Source organism: Apus apus, chromosome 3 (assembly GCF_020740795.1).
Source record: "Apus apus isolate bApuApu2 chromosome 3, bApuApu2.pri.cur, whole genome shotgun sequence".
In the NCBI taxonomy this organism is placed as follows: domain Eukaryota; kingdom Metazoa; phylum Chordata; class Aves; order Apodiformes; family Apodidae; genus Apus; species Apus apus.
The window spans coordinates 32,732,892-32,753,758 of NC_067284.1; the positions used below are offsets into that span (position 1 = coordinate 32,732,892).

The 20,867-nt window shown below is 45.5% G+C and overlaps 1 protein-coding gene across 1 annotated transcript in view; it reads left to right on the forward strand.

Moving 5' to 3' along the window:
- The window catches only part of GRHL1 (grainyhead like transcription factor 1), a 39,994-nt gene extending 29,230 nt beyond the window's left edge, over window positions 1-10,764 (forward strand). Inside the window, exons 10-16 of the mRNA XM_051613749.1 lie at window positions 1,493-1,580; window positions 3,709-3,848; window positions 5,273-5,310; window positions 5,413-5,501; window positions 7,255-7,340; window positions 9,037-9,101; window positions 9,979-10,764. Coding sequence (XP_051469709.1) covers window positions 1,493-1,580; window positions 3,709-3,848; window positions 5,273-5,310; window positions 5,413-5,501; window positions 7,255-7,340; window positions 9,037-9,101; window positions 9,979-10,093 — 621 coding nt within the window. The 3' untranslated portion in view covers window positions 10,094-10,764. The remainder of the gene's footprint in view (window positions 1-1,492; window positions 1,581-3,708; window positions 3,849-5,272; window positions 5,311-5,412; window positions 5,502-7,254; window positions 7,341-9,036; window positions 9,102-9,978) is intronic.
- The last annotated feature ends 10,103 nt before the right edge of the window (window positions 10,765-20,867 follow it).

The following is a 20,867-nucleotide window of genomic DNA, read 5'->3' on the forward strand; positions in this document are numbered from 1 at the left end:
TGTGAAAATAAAAAAGAGGGCTGGAGCCAAACCTGGTCTTTCTTCCGTCAAGCTGAAGTGTCATGGCTATTCCAGTAAGGGAAGTCACAAAGGGGTGTTGGTCCAGGTCTGTTGAGGTTTAGAGGGGATCTCTTCACTGTAGTGGGCTATATCAGCTTTATGGGGTTAAGCAAAGCTGGCAATGTTTGTGTCTTCATTAGTAATGTCTTCTCTTTTTTGCAGCAGCTGCCCGAAGCTGCTTGTGTCCCTGCTGTTAGGTGGGAGAAAAAGTGACATGTTAATGCACATCAAATTTCTAGGGTAATTTTCCTTTTCATTGCTACTGCAGACATGCTCACTGCTGCCTAGCAGGTTTAGGCACCCTGTCACCTATAGGATATTGATCTCCTGGGAGGTTAGGAGGGCAGTTGCCCTTCTCCTATGCTTTGTGTGCACTGTTAGGCACAGTTTCCAACCCCCTTGCTACATGCTTTTTGACATCTTGCTTCCCATAGCTGATCTAGTCTTCCTCCAGCACAAGGATGTGGGTGGGTTTTGGCAGTTTTGCAGGGGCAGCAATGAGATACAATGGCTTCCTGTGGCCAGAGAACTGTTACCTTTTACCCTGCTTTGCAGGAGGTGGTTTTTGGGAGACATGTAGAATTTGAGTATACCAGTTTGGGCAGTGAACCGGTAGTAGCACCAGGACGGAGTGTTGAGCATCTACTGTTGGTTTATCTCCTCACACAACCAGCAAAGTGACATCCCTGCCTTAACCCATAGTCATGTAGGAGGTCTGGCCAGAGCTGGAGAATGAACATGATTCCAGTGCACACTTTTTTCCTTCCTTTTCTCCATCACAGCTGCCTGCACCTTGCAGAAAATACGGCAATCTCTGCAAAAACTGCTGCTTGACTTGGAGGGCCAGGAACCATGTAGGCATGAATTGATGAGTCAATTCTGCCGTAGCCTGGCCCGGATAAAAAGAGGAGTTGTACCTACCTTAAAATGATGCATGTCCTCAGCTTGACATCAGCAAAGGCTGGTTTAACTCCTGCTGCCTCCCTGTGCTATGGGCAGAAAAGTGTCTTGCACTTGGTCATCCAAATGTGGCATGACTTTTATAGATCAAGATTTAATGATCAACAAGTGAACTCTTAAACAGAGGGAACCTGCAAGTTTTTATTGTTTAAACACTTCAGATATATTTTATCTCACTTCATACAGTTGTTATAGCTGTGGGCATCTTTTTCGTATTTCCATCTGACTGGGAAGAAAAGCAAGTGATTGCATCTTGGATGTGATTGTTGGATTTCATTAGATGGCAGGACTCAAAAGTAAACAAATCTCAAAGTTGGCACACTCTCGTAAACCTGCAGCTTGGGTACTGTGGAGTTGACCTCCACAAACACAGCTCTGAAGAATCTGGGTTCCTGTCTGTGGCCAAAAAAAACCCGAAAAAACTAAATAGACTTTATTTCTCTCCCCCTTCCCTTAATCTTTTGTCTGACAGGGAGCAGAGAGGAAGATCAGGGATGAAGAACGAAAGCAAAGCAAAAGAAAAGGCAAGTGCACTGACCCCAGCTCTCAGTTGAACGCCTGTAAGTAGAAATTATTGTCAGTATTTGAAATATTAGATCTTATTTTGGTTTCAAATAACTTTTGTAGTAGTACTCCACCTAAGTCGACTTTTGTCCCCTATACAAAGTGTTTGGTTTAAGCAGTTGCTTATGGAGTCATTACTTGTTTTTACAACACTCTGAGCCACTTATTACTTCTGCATAGTTCTTCCTGTTCAAGAGAGGGTCCTGCTATGCATTCAGTGATGTATGTTTTTTAGCAGTTGAAACGACACGGTGAGGGTGTGATTTTTGAGTACTGTTGAAGACCCTGAGCTGGTCTGGGTGGCAGTGAGAAATGAGCTGTTCCAAATATTTCCAGCTTGATCCTAAACTTAATCTTTAACTTGTGTTAAAAATGTGTTTGAAACTGTGTAGTAAGGGGGTGGGACTTGCGGACTGAGCCTCCAGGCTTCCAGCCCTGGGCTCACGCTTTTGGAGCAAAGTGATCCTTAGTAAATAATTTCAGTAGAAGCTGTTTCTGCAGATGTGAAGGCCTCAGCACTTGTATGTAAAGGCCGTGGAACTTCTTCCCTCTGAGCATCTTTATGCAGCAGATCCTGTATTTGGATGATTATTCTCCAGCAGAGCTGCTTAGAGGAAAAGGCATCTCCCTGTTCTTCCTTTGCGTAGGACAGATGCGTGCTCTGCCTTGCTCTGCTTGGTGTGCTTGCCAGAGCTGTGCTATTAACAGTCCAACTGGTTTAACAAGCATGTACCTCATGGCTTGCTGGGCAGGATTTTCCTGTCACAGCAGGTACAAGGCTGCTGGAGCAGCTTCAGAAGAAGATAGTGCCACGAGGGAACCCATTTGCTCACGGGCAGTTGCAGAAAGGGCTGGGTTTTTGTCTTTTGTTTTTCCCTGAAGTACCTCACCAAGGGTAGGTTTAACACACTGTTGGTCTTTCACAAATGTAGCAGCCCAAACAAGTCGCAAAAGATTAGTGTGTGCAGCACTTTGTATAGTGGTTGGAAAGTGCAAACAGTTTCAATACTGATTTCCAGGATCTTAGAATTTTACAGAAGCTGCTTTCCAGTGTGAATTTCCTAGGCTTGGGATTAGCCTGATGTGACCTTTATTTTCCTGGAAAGTACAGTCCATTGCTGTTCATGTGTGGGAGGCTTTTGGTTGCTTTAAGCCATAAGCTGTTGTACTCACTTCCGAGATCACAAATGCCATGTGTGCATGGACTTGTCAATAGCAGAAGTAGTTTGTTGCTTCTGGACAAAGTTATTTTTGCAGGGATTGGGCAATCTTTAAAAAAAAAAATTTCCAAGGGGGGGAAGTACATTTTCCACTTGGGACATGGAAAGTGAAGTGTTTTGCTTGCAGCTGGCTTGACCCAAAATCACAATGTTTCTACTTGGTGAAATTAGTGGAAGTCTTCATCTGCGGTTGCAACCAGTGTGTTGTAAGAGCTGAAGTGCTCTATGGGAAACAATGTTGTTCCTGATTGGGGGATGAATGGGGGTCTGGCAGCTTGGGGTGATCAGAATGAACAATGAGATGAAGAAATATGTAAAAACTGAAATTGTGGAATTGCCATGTAACTCTAAGCACCACATCTTGCAAGAAACAGTATTTGTACTACCTCTGCAGTGTCACAGTGCTTCTGTAGTGCTGCCTCTTTGACAGGCTCCCAACTGGAATCACGTGGATTATAGATCGTCTCTGTCATGTTTCTGCCTTCCTGATATGGGAAATCCAGCAAGGGAATGGGTAGAGAGAATGGGAGACATGGACTAGCTTTTGCCCTCTGTTTGGATGGTTTGCTTGGTACATGGAGGGCCTAAGTTCCTCTCTTGGAATGAGTGGCCAGACCATTCTCTAGCCCAGTTTAATATCCAAACAAAGTCAAAGAGCTCATTTGGAGAGATGGAGCAGACTTTTACTCCTCTATGAAATGAGCAGTTTCCTCAGGGTCCAGTCCCTTACCTGAGAGGTAGACAACCCAGATTCAAACTCTTCTACCACAGGAGTTTATATTTTTGACCCTGACTTCAGAGTACCCTTATTTAAGAGCATAAGTGCTTCTTAAGTGATGTAGGAAAGCCACAGCCCCATCAGTGTCTTCAATATCCTCTATTTCAATCTTTGGTCTCTCTGCAGTTTCTGATGTCAAAGTGCCAATGCTTCCCTCACACAAACGTACAGACATCACCGTTTTCAAGCCCTTCATGGATCTAGACACTCAGCCAGTCCTTTTCATTCCTGATGTTCACTTTGCAAATCTTCAGCGTGGTGCTCATGTAAGTAAAGTTGATGGATGTGGGCATGAGGAGGCAATGGGATGCATTTGCCAAAAACCTAGGATGCTGTTTGTGTATATACACACACAGGAAGCACCAGACTATCTGCACTGATCCTGTAAACAAATACTGGCTGAGTCTCATATGAGCAAGAGATGCTGCTTCCTAGACACATTGTTTGGAGTTAACTTAGGCTGTTCTCTTGATTGTTTTTCTATGAACTCCTGTTTCCATGAACCTGAAAGGATATTTTCTACAGCGTCTCCAGCCAAGAGTCCACTAAATGAACTGCAGGCTGGTTGTCTCTTGTAAAGTCGGTTGGGTTCCTGGTGTGCTGCTGTGGACCTCTGGCTCCTCAAGCATGCTGCTGCAGGGTGAAAAGCTACTCTCTGGAACTAGGAAGTGTGTCAGCTCTGTGATCCACTGCCAGAGCTTCCTGCCTCAGTGTTCCTGGAAAGTCCCAGCAGACAGGAAACTGGAAAGGAAAAAAATATAGTGCAGTGCAGGCAAGTTTCAAAATCTTGGAACTTTCCTGTGCTGGCAGTTCTGGCACGCTCTAACAAAATCAGAACCGTGCTTTATGAAAAGAGTTTTGCCTGAACTCCTAGCAGGGATGGAGAATAAACTTGCACTGGTAAGGCTGATGTTTCTGCATGTTTTCCTGTGAAGGCTCTAGTGCTGAGTTCTGTCAGGAGACTATGCCAGTGCATGTAGGAAGCTGGTTAGCTCTTGTATATTCATGTCTCTCATTTGAGATCCTTTAGTTTTTCTTTTCATAAAGAGGTAAGGATGATGCTTACTGGCTTTTGGAAGACTAAGCCAAATTATTGTTTGATACAGGGTTATAAGATAATAAGAGGAAATTAATTTTAGTTCTGGATAAAATTTTAACAACCCTAAGCACAAGTATTATTTGTGTATTAAATCAAAGGCAAATTTTTATTGCTTGGACTAAAGCATCTTAATAGCAGTGTAGTTGTGGCTGGCTCCCTTCTTGACAGCCTTGGTTTCCCCTGTGTCCTGTAATGATGTGCTTACAAGTGAGTTGTGTGGGTGAGCCATCTGCCTATTCCTTGCAGCTCATGCCGTGGACTCAGGGCTTCCCTCTCGTTTACCCTGGTGCTGGTGGACATCTGCTCATGCCAGGTGCATCAGGATTGTTGTTCCATGCCAGTGACGCTACAACAAACAAAGCTATTGCTAAGTCTCTACTAACATCACTTAGGGGGATGGGGAGAACATTGTTGACAAGACCACATTATACCAGCTAATGGGTCTGTCCTTACACAGCTTTGTTTTGTAGGGTTTGGAGCCCTTTGTAGCACTTTCTGAGGACTGAGACCCACACAAGGTTCTCCCTAGCTAGGTCATTCAGCATGTGATTTTTTGTGTATGTAAAGAAAATATGTCCTTTGTTTTAAAAGGTCCTTCCTGTTGCTTCAGAAGAACTGGAAGGTGAAAGGTAAGAGCTGTGTTACTTCAGCCTACTGAAATCTTTCCCTCAGACAGAGGGGTAAGTCCCTGTAATCATACCACTGCTAAATTTTTGCCCTGTCAATGACAGCTCCAACCTGAAGAGAGGAGCCTATATTGGTGAAGAGGACTTTATTACTACTCCAAATAAGATGGCCAGAATAGAAGAACCAAAAAGAGGTATTTATTTCTTCAGACACTGAATATTGGAGCATTGTCCATCATGATAGAGGGATCCAACTGAGGTTAAAGAGTTGTTTTCATTTATTTTTGGAGTATACTTTAGCCTGATTCTTCTGGCTTTGAGTAGTAATAGAGTTTATGTATCAGGATGTAGTTCAGCTCCACAAATCTTTTACAGTGTCAGAATTTCTGGGGTTTTCTGCCAACTCAGACACTTAATTGGCTCTGAACCTGTAAGGAAAAAGTCTTAGAGGAGCTGAGCAGCTTACTAGTCTTCTTGGTGGATTGGGGGACAGAATTCATCACTATAAAATAATTTGGAAATCTCTAGGACTTGAAACAATGAATAGCATGAACTGGTTCTGGATTTAAAACTGTTGCATGGTGCTGGAAAATGGGCTGTTCACTGCTAAGAACTAAACTGAAAGACTGTTCTGCTTATTTTTAACCTGTTGTCAACCTTGGCAATTTGATGTGGGATTGGATGTTGCTGTGATGTTGTGGAAGGAGAGAAGTCCCTTTGGAGAGGGTGTGGAGGATTACCTGTCTGAGTCGTGTGTGAAAGGACCACAGCAAAGCTTAAGTGATTAAAAGAGAAGGATTAAACTTGTGATGTGGCAGAGGTGAAGTCTGGCAAGTCTGACCTTAATTGGGATGCACTTCTGTAGTCTAGATAAAACTAGAAAGGAAGGATGGATTTTATAAAAGGAAATTTTCTTGTTGCCATATGCCATAAAACAAGACCCATGGGATTCTCTCTCCTTGGCTGTTGCATCATCTGACCTGTGCTGTAACTGGGAGTGTGTGCTGTCTTTGATCTTTAAATCTTTGGTTCTTCTTTTTTTAAACCTACCTTTAGCTGAGAAGATGCATCAAGGTGTTATGCTGTCCTCAGTTCACCTTGTTCAACTTAGATATGCCAGTAATTGTTCCATGTTGCAGGCGTGTCAAAGCTGTGTATGATGAACCCTTGTAAACAATCCAGGCTGCAATACTTCCTCATTAGAAGACAGGTCAAAGACAGCAAAGCTGTTAAAGTCCAAGCTTTCTCACTCTCATGGCTGATTCCTCAGCCTTAATGCAGCTTTTAATGAGGCTAATGTTGCATACAATGACTCTCTGCTAGCTTGAGAATGCTAGGGATGCTTACCTAAATATGTTTCTTACTCTTTCATTCCCCTCCTAGCAGGAGACTTAAGTCTGCAGTGTGTCAGCTGGGGTGATATGAGTATTACTGAAACATGGCAAGGCGTAGCAAGAGAGATGAGACAGTGTAGGAGGAGCAGAGGACTGTACAAATAAATAAATTGAAAATGAGGAGGTGGCCAGGATGGCTTCACCTGCTGTGGTAGCATCTGTCAAATCGTTTTATTGCACAAAGTCTTATGGCAGATGACCTGTGAGATATGAATACCCAAGAGTCTCAAAGCTGTATGTGTTGCATTTCATCTTCCTGTGTTTCAAATGTAACCTTTTTCAAATAACAGAGAAAATAGCAACTAGAGAAAAACCTTAAAATAATGAGACAATAAAGATGTTTGAGCATGCAGTATTTCTGTATGCAAAGAGTATGCTTTGAGCTAACCTAGCTATGCATATTTTTTATGCAGTCTTCAATGTATATTGAATGTATGTATATCTCTTAATGAGATCCTCAGTGTACATTGCTTTGTACTTAGCCACTATCATATACAGATCAAAAATATGGAGCAATTATGCAGTAAATTCCTCTCTCTGATTTGCTTTCCAGTGTTGCTGTATGTCCGAAAAGAGTCAGAGGAAGTATTTGATGCACTGATGTTAAAGACACCATCTCTGAAAGGTCTAATGGAAGCAGTAAGTAATAAGGCTGTTCTATAGTCCTTGCCTTCAGTTTAAGAAAAAGTGAGTGTAGTCCCTTCCTATCCAGTCCTTATACACTGGACAATCACAGGAGCTAGACTCTCAATGGCAGCTTGTTTCCTGCTCTTCTAGGAAAGAAATGTAAGTCTGATTTTTCTTTCAATAATGTGGTAATCAATGTAAATAATAGCTTATCACATTATTAAGGGACTTCAGGAACCTTCCCTTGTAGGTTTCTTACCTCACATCTTTGGGGTCTGGGTGCAAGAAGGTGTTTCTTGGCCTTCCTCAGAATCCAGGTGTGTCAAGCTCCATGACTAGATACCTGAGAGAGTTCCAAGATGACAGGTGCTGCTAGAGAGAGAGCCTTCTAGGCTCACTTCTTATGAGGCCTCTGCTTTGGCCAAGCTGCAGAAGCAGCTGTGTAGGTCTTTGCCTAGCTGCATCAAAAATAGTCAACAAACTCCCACTGTGGATGTCCCTCATGTCAGAGAGGGTATTTGAATTAGAAGATGGAGTGATTTCCAGAATTTTTTCACTGGCTTGGGTTTAATTTCAGTCTTTCAAATCCTTGTTTTGGGGGCCTCCCCTCCCGTTTCATACACTGCTTATGAAGAGCTCTGGGTCCCAGATTCTGAGTCTGCTTGACAACATTTATATATCTGTGCACAAGTGCATGAAATTGCTCTCTGGTATGTCCAAAATAGCCTTCCCACTGCTGCTGCAGTGCTGGAAAGGAAATACAGAGCTTAACTCAGGAATGGTGTAATGATTGGCACAAGCTCAAACGTGACGTTTCTGGCTGCCTTCTGTGACTAATGCCTCGTTCATGCTCAGAGGCTTTGGGGCTGTACAGCCAAGTCTTGCTGTTAGCTTTGGGAGTAGTTCTGTAACCTGAAGCTTTGCCAGCAGAGGCAGGCTGGAGATGGGGAGGGGGAGTGAAAACTATGAAGTCCTCTTCTCCTGTTGTCCTGAAGTGAAGCTGCACCTTTGTTGTTTTGCTTGGAGTTCTTAAAGCAAGGAACCAAGAGCTCATGTAGTTCAGAGGAAACCCCCTGTGCTTTTGCATCCAAAACCAGTGTATTGGTGTGGTACTTGCTGGCAGTGTGACAGAGCAATTTGCCAAAGTAAACCAAGCTTGGGTTACTGACCTCATGACTTTCTGTACAATGAAGTGCCTTGATTAGTGGCTGTGGCTTGACACTGAGGTCACCATGCTGGGGAAGGGGAACATTTCTGATCAGCTTGTGTCCTTAGCAGCAGAGGTCTTCACTCTCTTGCTGCTTTTTTCCTGCACCAGCCACTCTGGTCACTAGTTTTCACCCAATCCCTCTGACACTGAATTTTAAAAATTGTTTTTGATATGCTAAGAGAACAAGACATCCAAGAAAGGATGAGAATCTGGGTGAGGACTGGTTTTGTAATGTGTGGGCTTTTTGGTATGGGGCAGGGGGCTGTTGTATGAGAAGTCAGTGGCCAGGTTTAGAACACAAATCTTTTGCACAGAAGTTGGCAAGCTGCAGAGTAGGGGTTCTCATCTGTAGGCTTATGATATAGTTCAAGATTTAATGTTGCCTTTATAGGGCAAAGTAGTTGTTTTCATTTGCAGACTTTTTTTTGTTCCTTTCTGTAAAGAAGTAAGACAATGCCAGCTGTCTCCTTGGCTTCACCAATGCTTGCTTTCTTCCAGATATCTGACAAGTATGACGTTCCTTTTGATAAAATAGGAAAAATCTTCAAAAAATGTAAAAAAGGGTGAGTATGTACCTGTGCAGCAACTGGGAATGAGCTCCTTTTTTCAACCTGTAGGCAAGTCAGCTTTATAATTTATGCACTGCATGTATGCAAGTGCCATTTGTGGATGCACATATGCGCACGCAACTTACTAATCCTATTCCAGTGTCATTCATAGAGAACCACTGGAAGGCTCCTTTAAAATATGTAGTCTGACTTCCTGGGTAAATATAAGTCACAGGGCTTTGAGTTTCTGAGGCACAGGAACTCTGAGTTAATTGCTGTTTGAACCAGAATTGATCGTGTCCGAGGAAGAAGAGTTCAGTTTGTTTAAAGACTTCAGTGACAAAGAACCTACCTCAGCCCATGTTATTAAATTGTTCCAGTGGCTAATTGTATTCACTGTGTCTACTTCTGGCTACAGTTACTAAATCTGGTTGTCTTTTTGTGGGCTAAATTGGAAAGAGCTTTACTTGTGAAGTACCTGTTCCCCATAGAGGCCACGCTCCACGGTCCTTTTATTTTTTTAACATAAACAGTAAGAGTTCATTCACATGTCTGCTTTGGGTTTTCCTTTTAAGCTCTTCCCCACCCCCCCAAGTCACTTTGGTGTTTTAGCCCCCCACCCAAAGCCCCTCTGGGTAGAAGGATACATCCTTTAATCACCTTTGGAATGTAGTTAACCCTTCAGATCCTTGCAGCACAGCTGCAGACCTTCATGGCAGGTTTGGGTAAGAACATTTACATCTGCTATAGGAAGCTGTGGATCAGAGACAGGCGAGTAGGGATCTTGTGCTACCTCTGCATAGTTAAGGCTTGGTGAAATTTGAGGGCACTTCTGCTGTTCTTGGCATTTAAAACCCTAATAATGTCCCTGACTTACTTTATTTTTTTCCAGAATTCTGGTCAACATGGATGATAACATTGTGAAGCACTATTCTAATGAAGATACCTTCCAGTTGCAGATTGAAGAAGTTGGAGGATCTTACAAGCTCACTCTCACTGAGATCTAAGATCATGGATCCTCTGTGGATTTTAAACAAAGGTCTCAATTGAACATTTTCCCATAATTTAGGATGTTGGGCAAAACACTAATCACCTTCTCCAGAAGAAATCCAGGTGTTGACTTGTTCTGGGGAGCAGAGGAGTGTTTTAGCTTAATACGTTTGTGTGTCTGTTCTTTCTAAAGAACACCGTAATGCTTGTGACCTTATTTGCACTTGAAACGAGCAAGCAAAGATCAGCAACTGAGTAGAGAGCATGTATAAAACACTAGTAAATACAGGAGGGGATAACTCCTGGAAGGTGGCCTTTTAGCGTGGTGGTATCTTATTTATCTATTCAGTAACCAAGTTTGAGCCCATTATCAATTAATACCATTTTATTGGTCTGTTTATTGCTATGTAGAGCTGCAAAACTACTAATGGATACTAGAAGGAATTGCGTGCAGGTAGGAGAAAAGTCTTTATCATGTTTACTCTTGAACAGGGCAGACTGTTGAAATCACTTGTGTCATTTGGGGGGGGAATGTAAAACTGCCCTGCTTATGAAGAACTAGCCTTAATAACTGTGTGAACTCTCATCAGATGAAGCTATATTGTATATAAGTGCAATATATTTTTGAAGGTTTGTAAATGTGTACATACAAGTGATATATAATATATATAAAATATGGTGTTCTGTATATACCGTGAATATATGCAATGAAGCCCATCTAAAGGATGCCATATACAGAGAAAACAGGTATTTAACATAGCTATTTAAAAACAGACAAATCCTTAACATGCACCAAAGGTGAGCACACATTTGTACGTTCATAGAAGGCACAAGAGAACTGCTTGTTCAATATGGATCTTCCAATGTGGAAGGAAAACAGTACCAGCTCTCTCCTAAGCCCTTCTGCACAGCAAGGCAGCAGCAGTCCTGGCTTCTCTGATGAACTGCCACTTTGAGCCCTGAAATGGCTGTGTACTGCTGCCCTGGGAGGTCATCTGGGCTGAGTCTGACTGCTGGGTCCCAAGAGATGCAGTTTCCTTGAAATCTCACTTCTGTGAATCAGGAAAAAGGTCTCCTGGAGGGTGGAATATTTTTTTCTGTAGCAGTGTACTTAAGGCTCTGCTGGATGCTGCTTGCAACAGCAGCTCAGGCATTGGAGGAAGGTGGCATCCCAGCTCAGCAGGCCGAGCATTAGCAGGGACTAGGGGCTGCAAGCAGGCCAAGCATTCCTGGTGTATGTACATTGACGGACGGCTGAGGTTGGGGAGACCAAACAGGGGCAGATGGTAGCAGGTGTCCTGAGCCTAGCCCCAGCTGGGAGTGCCCCACAGCTCCAAAAAATAATGCTCCGCAGTAGATTGTACAGTATTTACTCATCATGTGTTGTGCTTATGATGGAAAAGCTCTCACTAGTTAGTAGTGAGAGAGGAACATTTAAACAGCAGCACTTGGCTCTAAGGCAAAAACCTGCATTACAGGGTGAGCAGATGAGCACGAGTAGTGGGTCCAGTGTCAGTGCATTTTTTAGGGATCTGGATAATGAAAGAGGTTATAATATTTGCAGAGAGCACAAAGCTGCATGTGCCTCACCTAGGACATGATTGTCAATCTAGATAGGCTAGAGAACTAGTCCAGAAAAGTAGGATATGATTCTACTTAACAGTTAACAGGTTAACAGTTCTACTTACTGGTTAACAAATTGTAACCAAATGTTGTTCAGCTGTGTCATGTTGCTGTTTGGAAGAAGGAGGCAAATGCCATGTGGAGTTGATAAACAAGTGCATGACCTGCAAGAAATAGGAGATTCACCTTTAGCTCTACTTGGCATTGCCAAGACTTCTGCTGGAGCACTGTTCCCTGTGCTGAGCCAAGTCAGGCTGAGCCAAGGACCAGGAGAGCCTGGCCCTAGCCAATGTCTCAGAGTCCAGACCACCCAGTCCTCTGGGCAGAGCCCACAGCTTGTGAGGAGGAGGGGTTGGATTAGTTGCCTGGTGAATGGTCATCTTCAGCAAGGAAGGCTAAGGGGAGCAGCCTCCCAGCACATGTAAGTGTCCTCCCAGTTCACTGTAAGCATGATGAGAAGCAGTGGGCATAAATTGCAGAAAATCAGGTTTGGTGTCAAGGTGGTTTTCTCTAGTGGGAAGAGCAGGTTGCCCAGGGAGGCCATGGAGTTTGGCATGGAAGGTCTTTAGAGACAGAGTGGATGGACATAACTCTGGACTGTCATAGGTATATTTGATTCTCCTTTGGTGCTCAGGCTAGGTGACCATTTAAGTCCCTCCCCACTATATTTTTTTAATGATTTAAATGAAATAAAGTATTTTGGGATTTGTATTCAGACCACTCCTGAGCTGGTTCATAGAACCACTGCATTCCCCCCTCCATCTTCATCCCCCTCCCCCACTGATGGGCCTCAAGAGAGGCTTGCCAGCACTCTGGGCACTGTGTGCTCCTCTCTGCTCTGTGGCTGGAGCTGAGCAAACACTGCATGGGGCTTGAAGCCAAAGGAGACAAGCTGGCATGCAGCACAGTGCTGAAGAGACTTGGCCAACACATGCCACCCCCTACAGGAATCTACTGCCTGTAGAACAGCCACAGGACTTGTACCCAGCTGACACCAACCCACCTCTTGGGCTTCCCTACATCAGTCGTGGGAAATAATGTTACTATGGCAAGGGAATATTTTTTTTAAAACCTGATACAGAATACGTATATATATTTACACATTTTTATTGAAAATGGAAGTTTTATTACAGAAACTCAGTTTAGGGTCAGGGAAGTAGATTTAGGGTCTCCATAGATGTAGGACTGACATGAATGTTACTTCTTTTTACTACTTAATGAAGTATGTGAACTGAATCTGACGATTGTTTTCCACAATAAGATATTCTGGGACACGGGTCTTATAACAGTAGCAGCAATGTCATGTATGTTTTATGAAACTGATTTTTTTTGTTGTTTTGCCTGCTGTTTTTTAATGGAAAGTGTATTTTAAGCCAAGCTATTAAATTTTATATGTTCATTTCTAATGATGAGTCTTTTCTCTGGTAAATCAGTCTGCCCTTCTCCCTTTATTTTGCCTCTGACAGGGTATCTATAAAACAACCTCAGTGATCATTGAGTAATTCTCCCCTTTGTGTAAAAAAAAAAAAAAAAAAAAAAAAAAAAAAAAAAAAGATAATAATAAAATAATCCCACTGTCAGACTTGCTGTTATTTCCACATAAGAAATAGTTTGTCCCATTCTCCTCATTCCCTGCTTGATTTCAACTGACCTCATTCGGTTTTGAGTGTACAGAGCTGTAGTAGGATACTTTTCTTTGGCAGTAACACGAAACCAAAAAGCCATTGCTAAGTTTGGATGCGTAGCAGGTTGGTGATACCTGATGGTGTCCACAGGAGGTTGAACGAAAGGATTGGGGGTGTTACCACCTCGTGTGCCCAAGCAGCACTGGGTGGGGTCTCCTGTGGCTGCAGGCATGGAGGGGGGAGCTGGGGGCTCGCAGCAGTGGCAGCAGCTACCCCTGGTCTGAGGGAGCTTTGTGTAATCACCAGCCCACAAGTGCTACAGGGAGCAGTGGATGCATTTCCAGGAGGAGCTGGTCATAACTGGCATTTCCCAGGCGCCGTGGGGGGACCACTTGGACTTTCCCAAGATGAAAGCAGTCAGTTAAGGTCCATGTTAACTCTCCAGACTAATCCTAATGCTGCTGCTGCTCCAGTGGCTGGAGAGGCATTCGCCTTTTTCACGGTTAGAAAATGTCTGGACAAGCTTCTGCTTCAGCTGGCTCCGCAGCCCTGGAGCAGTTGCAGGGTGCTGCCCTGGGCCAGCCGCGCACCGCGACCTTCCCCGGCGCCGGGCTTGCATCGGCGTGCCCGGGGCGCGCTGGGGAGCGGCGCGGAAGGCAGATCTCTGGGCTAGGAAAAGGAAGGTAGCACACTTTGGTTTTTTACTTCTTTAGTTCTGGTATAGGCTGTGCTCACAGAGCTCGCGCTCCAGAGGCAGGTAGGTACTGCAGGATGTCGCACAGCAAGTCCGGGGGTGACGCAGAAATGCCCGGTGATGCCAAGTGTCATCTCCACCCAAGCTGGTGCTCTCAGAAATGCTGAGTGTGGTTTAGGCCCTGAGTGGTTGGGTTTGTGGCATAGCAGCCATCTTGGAGCAATGGAGCTGCTGCACTGCCGGCTGTGAAATGGCGGGGGTGCTGCTGCCTCTTCGGGCGTGTCCTACACAGCTCTGTCTTCCCCGGCGTTTGTGCTGCGTGCACCTGCACCATCCCCCCTTCCTCCTCCCGCCACCCCACTGGCCCTTTTCTGCTCCACCAGTGAATTCTGAGGAAAAAAAAAAAAAGTTTCTTTTTAAGCAGTAGAGCATCACTGGATGAAAGGTGAACTCCCAGAGATGCAGCTTTAAACTTCCAAGCCAGGCAGCCTTTCAGGGAGATGCATGCTGCTTCCCTGGGGCATGACTTGGGCTCTAATATCACAGATATTTAGTTAAGTTTTTAAAATCTGATCTTGTTTTGCATGGGAAAGCTGAACTCTGCAGATTATTCAAGAAGCTTTTGCCATACAAAATAATTGCAGGAGTTTTTTTTCAAGGCTTTGCAAGAGTTTATATGCTCCTCTATTTGCTTGGTATTTTACATTATTTGATTTGTTACTATTATTAAATATGAGATAATATTTAGAGGACCCCTCAACTAGATGAATTGCTCTAATAAAAAAATGAGCTTTTACAACTTGTTTTGCTGTTTGTCTTTGGACTTACCCTACTCTACCAGCAGTGCTCTTCACTGGGTACCTTTGCACAGTTCACAATATTGCAGAAGGGATATTTTGGCTTTTCTTCTCGGCTAGTTTCAGTAGCTGCTGTGTTTGGGGTGGCTGCAGGGGTTTTGGTGCATCTTGCAGTTTCTTGTTTGCACAAGGCAATGCTCCATTACCCCATCGATCTGTTTGCCTGCTCACCCAGCTTGAGGGTGGAGGGTGTGCCCGCTGGCTTCAGCATGATTTGTTTGCAGTCTCTCCAGCGTGGCCACCCTGCAGGTGTGGGTGCAAGTACCAGCTGGTGACCAGTGCCAATGGCATTGAACTTGCATGCTTGTGCTGCAGCACTGGTCATTTTGGGCAGCGTCCTTAGCCCTGTTGATCACCTCTGCTGTGGGTGGATAGGTGGGAAGCACCTGCTGGGCAGAGGAGAGGTGTGTGGCTGAGCCAGGCAGTGGATCTGAAAAGTGGGAGGATGATGCAGAAGTGTTTGTACCTCTTGGGGTTTTGATACCTTGGAGACGGGACAACCCTGGGCTCAGGGATTGGTGGCTGCAAGGGATGATGGAGCATGGTGTGCCGGTGGCTGCTGCCACTGGGCTGGAAAAGGCATTTGAGTAAATTGGAGTGAAATCTGGAGCAGGGGGGAAGTGATGTGGGGAAAGGCAAGCAAATTGAGTTCTGGAGTTCCTCAGCAGCAGGAAAATCAAGTCCAGTGCTTCCATGGTGCCAGGAAAATGGAGTCCCATGGTTCCTTCCTGCAGGGAGCCCCAGCGGGGCAGTGCTGGCCCTGCTAGCCTCTCGAGTCGGCACCCACAGTTTCTGGGCTCAATAGCTTGGGGCAGAGAGGGCAAAGTCCTGCTGCTGCTGCCAGGCAGGGACTGTAGTGCAGGGAGATACTCAGCCCTGCTTGGAGGGGTGATGGGTGCCTGGGGACAAGGGTGCAGGAGCATGGAGATTGGCACTGGCTCTGCTGGGCAGCTGCACTGGCAGCACCGAGGTTGTTGCCGGCACTTGGTTTGATGCTGCTGTTAATTCTGTCATGGTAAGGTTTGCTTGATTGTTTTTTTCTTACAGTAAATAATTACATGAGCTTTGCAAATATGAATAAGTAAATAAAGTAAAAATGATCACTTGATGGTTAGCTCTGCAGGTTGTGCCTCTACAGTCTCTACTTTGTGACTCTTAAGTGAAATCCTTTGCTTTGAGCCCATCAGCCAGGACTGGCCAAGGGCTTTCAGAGGGTGGCAGAGCTGGGACCCCCATTTTCTGGGTGTCAGAGCCTTAAACCAGCCCTTTCTTTCCTGCTTGCTTCTGTGTGCTTAAAAGAGAGCGCAAGCTGCAGGTGAAAGGCTGGCTGAGACTTGCCATGTGTGAAGTCCCAGGTCGGGATGATGCATGAGACAAAAGGACACAGTTATAAAAGCAGCAATGACCAGCTAAAAAAAAAGGCAAAGCAAACAAACTGTTGCCGCTTAAGTCACCCCTTGCAAAGGTCCGTGGCCATTCCCAAGTGAGCTGGCACCTCATGGCAGCCCTGTGCAGGCCCCACGGCAGGGGCTGAGCCATGCCCATGGGATGCTGTGCACCTGTGTCTCCCCAGAGATCATCAGGGGTGATGGTCTCGGCAAGAGAAGGGCCAAGTCCACCCCATCTCTTTGGAGGAACAGCTCATCCCCAGTCATCGGTGTGTGCTGCAGGCCAGAGACAGTGGTGCTGCCCCAGCTGTGGCTGGCAGCTCCCCTGGGACCCTGTGCTGACTTTTGTTGATGCTTCAGAGGAAAATCTTGAGCCGTCCCCTGGGACTGTAGAGAAAATTATGAAGATGCCTCAAGATGAAGATAAATTAAGAAGATAATTACAACTCTAGATTGCTCTCCTTTTCTTCTTTTTTCTTTTTTTTTCTTTTTTTCTCTTCAGGCTCATTTTCCAATTCCTAAACTCTTGGGGTTAATGATGCTGGTCAGCAACATCACATTTTTCAATATTTAATTTCTTAGCAGAATTTTCCCATCACTTTCCTCTGAAAACCTTCTCTTTATGATCCTCAAGGTTTTCTTCATGCTGCATTACACGTGTCCATTGCCCCTGCTCCAAAGGTACATCTCGAGGCTTTTACAAAGCATATTTGAGGTCCCTGATGACAGTGCTCGGGCGGGTGTGATACAGTGTGACAGGCTGTGTGGATGCCCTGAAGCACAGATACAGCAGGTGGCAACCTGGCTGGCTGGTTGGGACCTGGCTGGCAGGGCACAGTGGCACTGGGATGTAATGCCCTGATGAAGGGAGAAGGACCTGGCCTGAACCTGATAGAGCTGAGGAAATAAAATCTCTGAGCCAGCCAAGTCTGTCTTTGTCTCTGAAATGGAAGCACAAACCATCAGGTAAAGGGCAGGGTATTCACAGCTCAGCTTATTTCGGTCAGTCACTCAGTTTGAGAGGAAAGAAGGGGTGGTGCTTGTGGAGCAGAAGGAGCTGTAAGTAAGGGCTCGGTTTGACCACAAGGTTGGGAACTGCTGAGTGTGTGGGGAAGATTTTGGGGTGAAAGCAGCATTTCTACCCAGTCTGTGGCCTTTCCCAGCCAGCAGAACTGTGAGTGTTCAACCTCAGGGAGCTTGTCACAGGGTCACCACATGGTAGAGATCTGAAGGAACTTCGAGGTTGTCTGGTCAAGCAGACCAGAGCCAATTGCCCAAGACCATGTCCATATAGCTTCTGAGTATCTCCAAGGATGGAGACTACACAACTACCCTGGGCAACCTGGTGCTTTGTGACCCTCACAGTGAAAAACTGTATCCTGATGTTCAGAAACTCCTCCTGTGTTCCAGTTTGTGCCTCTTGTCTCATTAAGGTGTCTGATGGGTCTCCCCGAGGAAACAGGGCTAAGAGATAGAGATGAACTAATGATTTTGTTATAAATACAGAAATAAAATGGTGCCTACTGGTACTGGGGTGTCTCAGGACAGCAGAGACTCAGAGAACGGGATGGCAAGAGCAGCTCGGATGACTGAGACTTGAGCCTAAGCGGGAGGTGAGATGAGGAAAGGGTACACTCTTTCTCTCACCAGTGGGTGAGATGGAAGGCCTGAAAGTGGGACGGCAGGAGAGGACCAGTGATGCTAGGTATTGGTGTTACAGCTCCGTTCCCAGACACCACGCTGTGACCCCTGCAGCCTCATCCCATGCATGTCCTGGCAGCCTGGGAGGCTCAAGCCCTGTGCAGCCCATCAGTACCTCTTTGCTGAGCCAGAGCCGGGTGCCAGGCAAACCTTTGCCCACACCCTGGAGCTTAGCCATCTCCTGGTACACCCAACATTTTCCTGCTCCAGCCACTATGGATTTTAACTAGATAAAGGATCCATGCCACAGGCATCACAGAGATTGCAAGGTTTAGCTCTCCTGGAGGTGAGAAGATCCTGGATCTCAGGGCTTTGTTCTGGGCAAGTCTCATGCTTCTTTCCTCTCCCTTTTCCAGCTTTCCAGCTTTTTCCCAGGCTAAAACACTGACTGCTGAGGAAAGAATTTGATATTGTATACAATGTAATTGGGCTTTCCTCACAAATTGAATGTTAATCATAGAATCATTAAGGTTGGAAGGGACCTTAAAGATCATCAAGTTCCAACCCCCCTGCCATGAGCAGGGAACCGTACCACTAGACCAGGTTGCACAAAACCTTGTCCAACCTGGCCTTAAAAACCTCCAGGGATGGGGCATCAACAGCCTCCCTGGGCAACCCATTCCAGTTCCTCACCACCCTTGTAGTGAAGAATTTCTTCCTAATATCTAACCTAAATCTCCCCTCTCTCAGTTTAAATCCATTACCCCTTGTCCTACCACAATCTTCTCTGATGAAAAGCCCCTCCCCAGCTTTCCTGTAGCCCCTTCAGGTACTGGAAGGCCACTATGAGGTCTCCCTAGAGCCTTCTCTTCTCTAGGCTGAACAGCCTCAACTCTCTCAGCCTGTCTTCATAGCAGAGGTGCTCCAGCCCTCTGATCATCTTGGTGGCCCTTCTCTGGACGCTCTCCAACAGCTCCATGTCTTTCTTGTGCTCACATCTGTCTCATTTTCAGTGATGGTCATTAAGTGCAACCCAAGATATTTGGGATTTTTTTTACATGGATCTTCCTTATTCTTAATGTTTTGCCAGAGAAGGGCCAAGAAGTTAGAGGGAAAGGTTCTTTCTGCAGGGATGGGAAAGGGCAGGGTGAGAGATGGAGCTCCAGGGAGGAGCAGGATAGAGGATGTGCACCAGGGAGTGATTAATTCCCCAGGAAGTGCAGGGTCACAAGTCACCACAGGGTAGGGAGAGAAAAAAATACAGATAAGGCACTAGCCAGGAAGCACAATGAACAATTATTTCAAGATCTGCTTAGAGATGTGATCCAAGAGGCAGTAACTTTTCAGCAGGCAACCAGGTCTGGGATGTCATGGCCCTTCCCAAGCACGTAAGAAGGGTCCATTCCCAGAAAAAGTTGGGGAAAGCCTTTAAAGATGCTCAGTAGTCTTGTCTCAGGTTTTCAGACATGACTATGCAGAAAGCCCCTCTAACATCAGCCAGGTAATCCAGAAGTGGTGCAAGGAATGGGAAATGGTGCGAGGATCTTAAACAAACCCCATTTGGTGTCAAGACACCCTTGGTGAGTTGCCCACTGCAACCACCCTGGAAGACTGCATTGACCACCTCTTCTGACCGCACATGGGCCTTGGTCAACTACCAGTGAAGAGACAACTAAAGGCCTTTGAGACAGTTGGATGCCTGTGATCAGCTAATTCCCCCACCCGCAGTCCTCCCCCTGGGCTTGGCACTGTGCTGTGCTCAGTGCTGTAGATGTGCAGGTCAGTATGGACAGTGTCCTAGAGGAGATGACAGTGTTGGTACTAGAGGACCTTCTCTGCCAGCGAGGACACCATTGCAAACTCCTGGTGCAAGGCCACTCCTGCCTGGTGGCAGTCTGCAGTACGCCCAGCTGCCGGTGTCAACAGTGCCCCCTGGTCCAGAATTCGGTCGCTGGTCACACGGGACATCTTCCCAGCATCCAAGTGCTGCATGAAAACGCTTCAGTGTTAATAAACTGCGAAAGATGATTCAGGCTGAAACACACGTTTGTGCTGAGGCGTGACACCTGCCCAAGCAAGTCACGCGATGACCAAAAGAGCAGAACATCTGTCAGCACTGCTCACGCTGTAATATACTGTGTGTCAAAAAACACGCCTGTTGTGCCGCTTGGTATGCCGCTTGCGTACAGCTCCTCTAGCCCAACTTGCTTAGCATTAGTAGCTAAATTTGGTGAAGCCTTAGGCCACAAGCTGTGAACTTTCACCTAGATATGTTGATCTTTTACACAGTTAAGTAAAAGAAGGCCCCAGAGCCAGTTCAAGCCTGAAGATAAGGAAGCTACATTCATTAACAGAAGCTGCAACCTTAGAGATTAGAAAAGAAACCGCCCTTCTGGAGACAATGAAGGGACCCAATGAGGAAGGGGAAGACCCCAGACTCTAGCATTACTATTGGTACAAACTGCTGTGTTGAGGGGTGGGGAATTTAGACTGAAAGGGTATAATAGCCCAGGGATTTCTGTCTTCAGCGTCCCTCTTCAGAGGCTCCCAGCTTGAGCTGTTGCGCTATTAATTAAAAGTACTTTTATAGAGGAATCTGTATTTTGGCTTGTTGATTCAGCAGAAACCTGGAGTCAACCTTGTTGTGATGAGTGGCATACATGGTTTCCATAACGTGTGCATTTAGCTCACGGTAATACTGAGGTCAAGAGAGCAGTGAAAACAAGGCAGACATCCACTTAAACAAGACATTAAGTAAGTAACATGCCATTTTCATTGTTGCTGGTGTTTGAATCCATCTTCTGATGCCACAAAAATAAGATTAGGGCACAAATAGCAGCAGTAGAAAAACCAGATGGTGCACTCGAGCAAGCAGATGGTGCACTAGTGTCATACTTATTACTGTCACTTTATTATTTTGATTATGGTGGATTTCTGGACCGTCCTTACCTGTAATCAGTATT